The sequence below is a fragment of the Panicum virgatum genome, chromosome 1K (genome assembly GCF_016808335.1).
Source record: "Panicum virgatum strain AP13 chromosome 1K, P.virgatum_v5, whole genome shotgun sequence".
In the NCBI taxonomy this organism is placed as follows: Eukaryota; Viridiplantae; Streptophyta; class Magnoliopsida; order Poales; family Poaceae; genus Panicum; species Panicum virgatum.
In genome coordinates this window covers 2,252,933-2,263,532 of record NC_053136.1, presented here as the reverse complement: position 1 = coordinate 2,263,532, position 10,600 = coordinate 2,252,933, and the positions used below count along the sequence as shown (strand labels likewise).

General features: G+C 43.1%; 1 protein-coding gene across 1 annotated transcript; it reads right to left on the bottom strand.

Annotated features, from left to right (window-relative positions):
* Positions 1-3,951: 3,951 nt before the first annotated feature.
* On the bottom strand, positions 3,952-8,838 carry LOC120707878 (AT-hook motif nuclear-localized protein 2-like). The gene is made up of 5 exons (XM_039992963.1): positions 8,079-8,838; positions 6,429-6,496; positions 6,123-6,254; positions 4,760-4,921; positions 3,952-4,616 (listed from the first exon to the last, which is right to left on the bottom strand). The coding sequence occupies exons 1-5, from the start codon at positions 8,518-8,520 to the stop codon at positions 4,293-4,295; spliced, it is 1,128 nt and encodes a 375-aa protein (XP_039848897.1). The 5' UTR covers positions 8,521-8,838; the 3' UTR covers positions 3,952-4,292.
* Positions 8,839-10,600: the final 1,762 nt, after the last annotated feature.

Here is a 10,600-nt window from a genome sequence, read left to right as displayed (position 1 = left end):
TCTACTCCATATCACTGGCGGAGCTAAGTGTAGACAAAAGTGGGCCATGGCCCCCTCTTGCCATGCAAAAACTCCATTAGATGAATAGTAATTTTGATACTTTTTATTAGCTTAGCACCTCAATTACCAAGGTTGGACCCCCCCTAATTCTCAGGTCTAGCTCCGCCACTGTTCCATATCCTAATATGATGCCACAAGGAGATGAAAGAAATGATTGGAGGACATGACTATGCACCGATTGGTTGGGAGTCTAATCTATCATACTCTAACCTGACTAGTTATTTCTTATCCAGTTGGAGTAGTCAATACAAGAGTAATCTAAAGAAGCCTCATCTTGATACAGTCAGGCGAATCCTCGGGTATGTCAAGGGCACAATCAATTTTTGTATTGTATACAAGAAAACAAAAAACTACAAGTGATGAGATATTGTGATGCATGCTAACTATGCTAGAGATAGTGGCATACGATGATCAATCACAGGATACTTCTTTAGTCTAGGATTAGGAGCCATATCATGGTGCAACAAGATACAACCAACTATGGCATTATCTACTACTGATCCAGAGTATCGATTGACAGCGATGGCAGCACAAGACAACACCTAGCTCAAGCAGTTAATGGAGGATCTCCACCAGCCGACAGAATACCAAGTAAGAATTTTTTTTATCATAATCTATCTTCTATTCTTTTGGCTGAAAATTCAGTCTTCCATGCAATGACCAAGCACATAAGGTACTTGATAGAGAGATTGAGATGGTGTCTACTAAGATAGAAGAGCAGATTGCTGGTATCCTCACCAAGGGTCTTCATAAGGTAAAGTTTGAGAAGTTTTGAAAGGCGCTCGGTATGGTTTGCAAGACATCTCTAGAAAGAAATTTGCCTCAAGGGGGAGTGTTAAGAAGAAGGCAAGGCAATCTTCTAGAATAATCTCCACCATGCAAGAAGAAGATATTTCTTATGGAGCACTCTAGAATTAGTAATAGATAAAATTATAAAATATTAAAATAACTAGGAATTCTGTAAAAATGGGACACTTGTCTTAATAACATAGTCTCCATTGGCCTATAAATAGAGACCCCCCTCCCTTGTCATGATATTCATCCACGAGCATGGTAGTAGATGAGAGGTGGTAGTGTTAGATAGGAAAGAGTAAGAGAGAAGACTGAGTGCTATGCTAGCCACCAAACAAGATAGTGTTGTGTTCTTGTATTTTGTGTTGCGATAAAATCTTGTTCTTATATGTGTTAGTCCCCCGTTTAAGCCATATAGTTTCTAATACTTAGTGTATAAGTTGTGATCCATCGTAGGTTGTCTCTGCCGTCTAGGGTCATAAAAGTTCTATATTTCATTGAAGGTTAGCTCTGTCAGTCGGCTGGTAGGCTCTGCCACCCGAAAGTGAGAAGGCGACTCTCGTCAAAATGGCCTAATACACTAAGTAACTAGAGATTAAAAATGAGAGCTCTTGTTGCTTCTTTTGAAATAACCAAGAGAGCCTTGGCTAGCTCGTTTATAATCTTTAATTCGTTTAAAGCCTGAAATTCATGATCGTGGAAAATCATATTCTCTTTGTCAACACAGTGAAAATCATATTCTCTTTCCCTCGCTGGCTTTGGGCAACAAGTTTAAAATGCCAATTCCTATTATGTTCCCAGTCATCCATGTTTCTCCTAATAAAAATGTATCATTTTCATCGCCATGGTCCATAAACTGAGCTATGACCTCATGACCCTTGTTCATTGCAAACTGTTGTATTATCAAGACTATAGTGATCTGCAATTTCTTGCGACAAAAAGTTCTGAAGTCTAGGGTCGCTTGCCAGGTTGCCAGCGTGCGGAGGAAAATCGCATCCAACAGCGATTTGGGGGGCATGCCGTCGTCGTCGTGGCGAGGTGGCGATGCCATGGGGCTGCCGGCGCTGACGAAGACGATGCTGTCAGGACCCAGGTACGATTGGGCTTGCATGTCTTCCATCAATTCTCCTCTCGTCGGAGTAGAGATAGATGAAGCAAGGGAGTAGACAGAGATAAAGGATCGCTGGAGGGGAAGGAGATGGCGGATCGCCGCACCGGAGGGGGAGCAGCCAAGCAATTACTCCCTTTAATCTGTGCACCGACTATATATATACAGGGCAATTTGAGACTGCCTGATCAGAGTCGTCGGCAGTTGGAATCCGATCGATCTGTATATAGGTAGAGTCAGACCCAATCCAGGCAGCGATCAGACTCGATCGGATCGGACCCCGTGTACATGTACATGCAGTTATAAAGTACGTTGTGCCCTTGTAAGGAACATGGCCCCATTTAGGCCATTGTTTGTGATTTTGGTGATTGAGTGACAACATAATCAATGGTACTAACGAGTTTGTGAGATCACACTTGTAGGAGTTTTTAGGTTCAATGGATCGGATATAATTCAACATGTCCAATTCACTGTCGAGACGCAATGTCCAATCCATTGTCGAGACACCATGTCAAATCCAACGTCAAGATGATAATTCCAATTCACCGTCAAGTATCCAAATGATCGCCGCGATGAATTGGACGAAAGGTTACAGATAGTTGGTTGTACCGGTTAAACCAAAGCCACACCATCGGTGCATCCCATGGTCCCCGGATAAACTGACGCTCAAGCATCGGTGCAAGTTTTGGGGCTAGAAGGGATCAAGTGAAGACAACACTTAGGCACCGGTTTAACCGACGGGTCAAAGACAAGCATCGGTGCAATCAACGTACTATTGTCCAGAGACGATGTCAAGTGCGCAGTAGCCAAGCTTTCAGCACCGGTTTAACCGCTGCCCATCGGAGCAAGTGTCGGTGCAATGACGTCTACAAGAAATGATCAAGTGCAATGGCTACATGAAGATCAAGTATCACCGGTTTAACCGACGCCCTAGCATCGGTTTAACTGATGGTCCTAGGGGTTGTTGCGATCGTGCCAGAGAAGCCAACGACTAGAATCAGCCTGTGTGTGACCGGTTGAACCGACGCTCTATCACCAGATGAACCGACACCTACGCAGAAAAGTGGCCAACGGCTCTAAACGGCTAGTTCAAGTTTGAGGGCTATATATATGAGTTCCCCCCGGCCATTTGATGCTCACTGGAGTTCTATAAGTCTCGTACACATCCAAGAACACATCCAAGCCATCCATATGCAAATAGATCAAATCCTTAGGCTTAGCACAAGCTTTGTGAGTGTTAGTGATAGGATTAGCTCTTTAGAGAGTGTGAGAGCAAAGTGTTGTGCCTTGTGGCTGGTTCTAGACTGAACAAGTATTTCGGTGCGCCGGCCCCTTGGAGCATTTGGTGGCTGCCGGCACGTCATCGACCCTCCGGCTTGGTGTGGAGCGGTGACGACAACCTTGTACGGGGGGGCGTGGAGACTCCCTCTCCTTTGTGGGCAAGCTCCTTAGTGGAAAACGGGATCAAGATGACCGTGATTGTGTTCACGAATAAGACTTGGTTGCCGGAAGCAATACTCTTCGTGAGTGCTTCAACAACATGGATGTAGGGGCGCCTTTATGGCAATCCGAACCACGGAATAAATCTTTATGTCGAGAGTTTGCTTCCTCTCATCCCTCCTTTAAGCTTCCGCATTTCATATTGCAATTTTTGTGTCATAGAGTAATATCTTGATAGGATTGGCTATAGATTGCTAAACTCTTTTAAGATGAGAGTTTCACACTAGAAGAACCGTAGTTGCACATCTAGATAGCTTTTTAGATTAAGTTTTTGTGCAAACTAGTTGAAGCCATAAGTTAAAGTTTTTAAATTGTCTAATTCATCCCCTCTCTTTCTTAGGCTAGAGCATCCGATCACTTTAAGCCCTTGAACTTCTCGGAAATCGCAGATGGGATGGAAGTACAAGTCTGCTATGTATGTGAGGTGACGACCGCCCTGGAACCGGCAGCAGTAGGAAAAAAGGTGAAGAAGCTTTGACACACAAACTTGATACTAGGATGGATGTATAATGATTAATGAAGCGTCATGCAAATAAATGGGCCGAAAATGTCAACATCTAATTAACACTAAGAGCTATATATAGCATCTTCACGCGTGCAAGTAAATCAATCCATTTTGTACTAAATTGGCATCATCCAGGGTTGCTAAATTACTGAATTATACTGTATTCCTTATAAACTGCAGCGACTGATTTTATCATCAGAGAGAGAGCTAGCTGGCCCTAACGGGCTGCATGGTGCAAGTGATCCGATCCAACCGGCCAGCATTCATGCGATGGGGACTGATGAGCAGCCAAGCCGATCGACGAGCGGCACGATCGATCTGCAAGCCTCACCCACCGGGGACGGGAACTTTGGCCTCTGACGCCGGCGGCGGCGGCGTCTTCTTCCTCGCCTGCTCAGGCGCCGGCGGCTGCTGCTGCTGCGCAGGCGCCGTCCAGTTCTCCACCTTGAACACCGCCGCCGCCGAGCTCCCTTTCGCCGTCCCGGACCGCGGATGCTGGCTGCCGCTGTACGAGTCCTCCATCATGTCGCCGCTGGAGATCGTGAACCCAATCGTCTCCGGCGCCGGCGGCACTGTCGTGATTTCGATGACCGGCTTCTTGTTGGCGTTCTGGTCCAGCTGGTAACTCGGGAGGAAACTTCCTACCACGACCTGGCACGCACAACGCCATCAGGTTGCAAATTAACAAACATGCATCGATTAGTCGTCATGGACCAGTGACTATATCGTTAATCATGTAATTAACCATAATATAATTCATTCACGTGCATTTATAGTTCGATGCATTCACGTACCTGGACAGGGCTAGCGGCCACGAGCAGGCCGGCAACTCCGCCTCCAATTACACGGCCGTCGGCGGCCGCTAAGGAGACGCTCATCCCACCGGAGCGGCTTCTGGTGCCACCGCTATCGGTGGGAGTGAAAGATCCAGACAAGGAGAGGAGCTCAAACCGGCCCTGATTTAACATGGTGCAGTGTCAGCTAAATATCATTAGAGAATATAGAATAATTGTTTTTTCAGAGACTGGTTTCTGTCTAAATAGCACCCATTTTCTAGTAGAAAAGAGTAAGGTCACATGATGAGTCCAACTCCAACATGTTACCACTATTCGAATAGCATGTAACACACATATATACAAGCACTATCAAACAATGGGCCAGCTAGGCACATTATTTTCCCACGACTATTTAATACTCTAACAAGTAACGACTCATGACTAAAGCATATGTATAATTCAACATGGGTATAGTTTCTCTGCAGTTTCTTCGTGCTGGATGTGCTACTAGTTTCCATCAACTTTATTTAATTTCCATGCATTTACAAAGAGTGGAAAGGTCCTGATCATGATTTAGCCCTATTCACTCAAAGTCAAACCATATGAATATTCTACAACAACACATATGTGGTGTGACTTTTTGACCACCTTGGTTTTCAATTTGTACCTTCTCTCAATTCGCAGTAGCATTTCTACTGGGCTGCTATAGTCACTGATACAAGGACTAATTGCTTGCTAAATTTAGTTTTACGATATGCAATTTGAGATTTAGTGGGGTACAACACATTGTAACCCAGTACCTTGTAGAATTCTTCTTCCATCAGCATTTCGCCTACTTTTTTTTTTAGATAATGGAAACAAGTTCCGGCCTCTACAGCATTTCTCCTACTAGCAAAGCTATTACTAAACTTTTGAACTGATACTACAGATGACCAATTAAATAATTTAAATCTGCAAATACGCTTCAGCACATATTAGCTGCAGAGGACTATATGGCATTATTTTAAAAGGGAAAGCCATAAAAGTTTGCTTATTCATTTACGCAGGCCATGCACAATTTATATGTTGAATACTTGAATACCTATCAGTGTTTTTTCTAACCATTTTCATGGAGGCACAGGCAAACAACAAAATCACCATATAAGGCTGTGAAGAATATTGATTTACTTCTGGATGCCAATTGATGGAAATAGCTCCCTCCCCTTTAAATGAAATAAACTACAAGAACTCTCTTCAAGGAACAAATGCAAAATTAAAATAAAACAATGACCCATCAATATGATAGCTAACATGGAAGTAACATTGCAAGTAAGAACTAAACTTCATCTATTAGCTTCAACTACTGACATGTATATAACTTCAGAAGGCAATATGGACAGACCTCATAAGTAACTGTACCACCTAAGGAATCCTGTTGACGCAGTGTAACATTTGCAATCACACCATTGGCAGATAGAATGCAAATTGCCCTTGGACCTTGTTGGGAGAAAGATATGACCTTCATATTGACATCCTGGTAAATAAATAAACAAGGTTATGAACTCTCTGGGGAAAAAAAGATGTCTGAATTCCACAGAATGCTAATTCAAGACCAATGGGTGCCAATATAGAATCAAATATACAGTATAGTTCATCATGCTACTAAGTAGGAATATTTTATCAAGTAGATGAAATACATGATACTTACCTCACCAGCAGCAACATTAATAATATGAGGCGTAAAATTTGCACCAGAAGCACAAGCTACCAATTCACCTGCCAGCCAACCAAAGAATATGATGTTTCTGAAATGGAGACAGAATTATCAGGAAAATATTCACTTTGAATTATTCCGTGCCTTCATTTTATCAATCATGGAGGGGGTACAAGAAGTACACCTGGCTGCCCTATTATAGAAGCAACAATGCTATTCAACTAATGCATCATAAGTTCCTGCCAATCTGTATACGTAGTGTTCTAACACCAAAGGAAAAACAAGAAGGGACAGCAACAAACAGTGACTGTAGCAGAACCGACAATGTGGTGTAGCAGAACCCTATTACAGTAATCTCCCTGGTCTTTGTAGAGAAATCTATGAGTTATCCTATCAATTATCTGTCTGCCCATGCCAAACAGTTAATAACCTAAGAGTTTCATCAAAAAGACAACATTGCAAATAATTTCCAAAACACGGATATATATTTCACACGGAACCCATGCCCATCCACCCAAGCAACCAAATGATATATCTGTTTTCCACCAAAAGAATATGCTTCCAAGAGACATCAACTTATTTAACATCGCTATCAGCCATATTTTCTGTCCATCTACAAGTAGATAAATAGGCTTCCGAGCCACTCAATTGCATCATCTATGACAACACATCAATCACATATATAATATGAGCGTTTACGCTAGTGAGGTTACAAACTTCCAACTGCATTTGCCAATCTGCATCAATCAGGCAGGATCCCTGAACAGGCATGGCAGTTCCACTTTCATTTGTGTTTCTGTCTTTCTGGAATAAGGTGTTAGAACAGCTGCACAAGAACAAGTCTTGAAAATTGTAATAATCCCTTGATCAATTCGATAGATGTTGCAGAAGTAGGTTGCCAGCGTGCCACAGCATGAAGGATGAGAAAGCGTGCAAGTCCGAAGCCACTAGCAAACCACAAGTAAAAAACGACATGGATACCCAACCAGCGCCACGTCTTCAGAGAACATGAGCACTACTGAAATATATCTGGTACTGGTACCTGAGCTGAAACTAGGATGCATGTTTCTTTCAGAGGCCATGTTTGGTTACCCATCACATCACAATTTCACAAAAAGACGAATGTCCGCATGGAGTACTAAATGAAGTCTATTTGCAAAACATTTTCAGAGATGAGTATAACTTTTCAAGACGAATCTAATGACTCAAGTTCCGTCTTGATTAGCTACAGTGATGATACAGTGACCACGCTCAATTATTCACTAATCCTACGGTCAAAGGTCTCATTAGTTAGAGTAACTGCTACAGTACCATAGTTGTGAAAGTAATTTTGTAATTAGACTTTATTTAATACCCTTAATTGGTGGTCAAAGTACCAAAAAGTTTTCATCACAACTTTTTCACGGGGCAACCAAACACGGCCAGAGTTTCAGTTCACCTACCTGGAATAGCAGAGCTCTCAGCCTCTCAGCAACTATGCTCCGACAAAGCAGAGTTTCTTTGACTAAAATAAGTTGCGACCTTTCAGATTTGACCCCAAATTCCAATTCGAAATTGAACGAAACTATGTGAAAATTTCTCAAAATCAAACGAGTAATAAGGCGTCCTAGAGATGCGAGGAAGCCGAGGAGGGCGACGACGTACCGAGTGGCCCGAGCTGTGGCTGCGGCGCCGGCGCTGACACGACCACCGCAGCCGTGGGCGCGGCGGCCGTCACTGCCACGGATATTGGCGTCGCGCGGCTGACGAACCCCACCGGGCGGCCCCTGCCCCTCTTCATGATGGACCCGACGGCAGAAGCCGGCGTGTACTGCGCCCCGCCCGCGTCGTCCGGCACCGACGCCGAGATCGGCGTCGCATTCAGCGGCCGCAGCAGGCTCCCGTCCGGCCCGTATTTCCGCGGCCTCCCCCGCTTCCTCTTCCCCTCTCCTCTCCCAGCAACACCCGCCGGCACCGCAACTGACGCGGCCGTAGGAGCAGCCGGCGCAGGCTGAGAGCTCGCCGGTGTCGGTGTCGTCGCCGTCTCCGGCGCCGGCGCCGGCTGCTCGGCATCAGCCGCGGCCGGCGAAGCCTCCGTTGTCGCCATCGTGGGCTCTTCTATGAACACTACCTCGCGCCTGGTCGGGTCGTGACCATCAGAGTCCTCCGCTCTGTTCCTCTTCTTCTCGCAAGCGCCGATCACGAAGCTGAAGGCCTGAACTCACCTGGAATTCAGACTCCCGACCCTGAATTCAGAGCCCAGACTCGGAGGACGGACTCTACAAGCTAGCCGCCGAACAACCGGTGCGGTTCTCCGGCGAGCTTCGCGTCGCCGGCCGTGTTCCGGCGAGAAATTCAAGAACAGAGGCGACAAGGGGAGGGAGGTTCGGAAGGAGACGAAGAGATGGGAAATGCAGCGAGGAAATAAAAGGGATCGATTGGTTTTAATTTAAACAAGGACAGAAAGTATTTAAAAATATTTTGCAAATGGACGGAGTTTTTAAAAAATTTAAGTTTGTTCGGTTTGGTGATTGGGGTTAAATTAGTGGGGGTTTTTTATTGGGAAAAATATTGGTGGGGTTTATTGTTTAATTGTTTCCTTGTTTTGTATCGTCTAGAGGGCCAATTTTTAATCCCCGTGGTGCCAATTTCGAAATATGCGGTGTGACGCTGAATTAATTTATGTTTTTGGTGTGTCTTTCTGTCTGGGTCCTTAATGATGTAATAAATTGCAGATCAGAGAAGGAGTTGGTGGTGTTTGAACCCTTTCGGATTTCACATTCATAGGCTTCGGGTTAAAATTTCACAGCAAATTTGTTTACTCCATGGTGTTTTGAAGAGTATTAATTAATTTATATGTATTAGTCACTACTTCTTTCGACCATATTGACCCTATCAGATACATGGCTCCCAATTCAGTGATTCACAGATCAGTTGCAATTAATTCCAGTCTTCGAAAGAAAGACGAAAGTTAAGCTATTGCTTCATGGCCTAAACTTGCACAAAGACAAGTCTGTTTCCGCAAAACAGCAAAACAGCCTTTATATTGACGTTTCCCTAAAATTGCACAAACACAGGTGTGTTTCCACAAAATAGCCTTTTATATTGATGTTTCTTTTGTTAAAGCTCTAATTTATAGCCTAGCTTGCGATGGAAACATTAAAATATTTATGCAAAGGGCATATATGTGGAAAGCAAAAGTATGACTTTATTAACCAAATAAATTTATACGAATAATTTATGTGAAGTTTCTTTGGTGGAAAAGAGCCTCTTGCCCACCACTTATCTGACTTGATAGCTATTAAATTAATTATCTAAACAAAAATAATACAGGTAATAGGTAACTTTTTGCTGGCACCACACATGCTTATGTATGTAAAATGATGGCAATCAAGAAGGCTAGACGTAATTAATTATCATAAACCCTCATGTATCTTGGCTCACCGTGCTCGCTTACCCTTCTTAAATTTTTGAGAGGTTCACACTCTAGATGATCTATGTAAAAGATAACATCGATGTAATTTGCAAAAGAAAACATCCATAAAAAGATTATTCCTAGTCACAAATCATCATTGCTTTGCATGACAATAATCATATGGTAAAATATCATCTTGTTTCCCTATCCAATATCGATGTATTATTGACCAAATGGACTTAATAATTACTTGGTTATGACTACAAGATATATATATCATTGAGGCAGTTGGATATGACGATATTATTGTTATGTTACACTTGAATCGATGATAACACCTTCCGATAAATATAGAAATCATCTTTGCACAAAGGAAAGTCAGTTCATGCCAATCTAGCTTTAGCGCAAGTGGCAACGATTAGATTATCCTATTCGATGGCCATATTTCAATAGCACATCGATTTCAAGTGTTTTACAATAGTTAACTACTAGTTTGGTTCATTCCCACAAAGAAAAGTTGAATCTTTTGGTTAAAGAAAAATTAAAGGAGAGACCAGTTAATAAGTGTTCTAATCTTTTAATTAAAACTGCACACTAACTAGCTAGTTAACTTCCACAAGTATGTCAAGTGCTTTCCTAGACAAAACATTTTGACCTGCACACTAAATAGCTAAATTCATTGCAGTGGGAAAACATAGTACGTACATCTGTACAAGCCAGAGGGCATCTCAACTCTCGGCTATAAGAAAAAGTAATTCAGCAAGAACAGTGA

Coding starts and splice junctions, on each gene's coding strand:
- LOC120707878 (XM_039992963.1), bottom strand. CDS start 8,520: ATGGCGACAACGGAGGCTTCGCCGGCCGCGGCTGATGCCGAGCAGCCG. Junction 4,922..6,122: donor GTGGTACAGTTACTTATGAG/GTCTGTCCATAT, acceptor ATGTTAAATCAG/GGCCGGTTTGAGCTCCTCTC. Junction 4,617..4,759: donor TGGCCGCTAGCCCTGTCCAG/GTACGTGAATGC, acceptor TGTGCGTGCCAG/GTCGTGGTAGGAAGTTTCCT.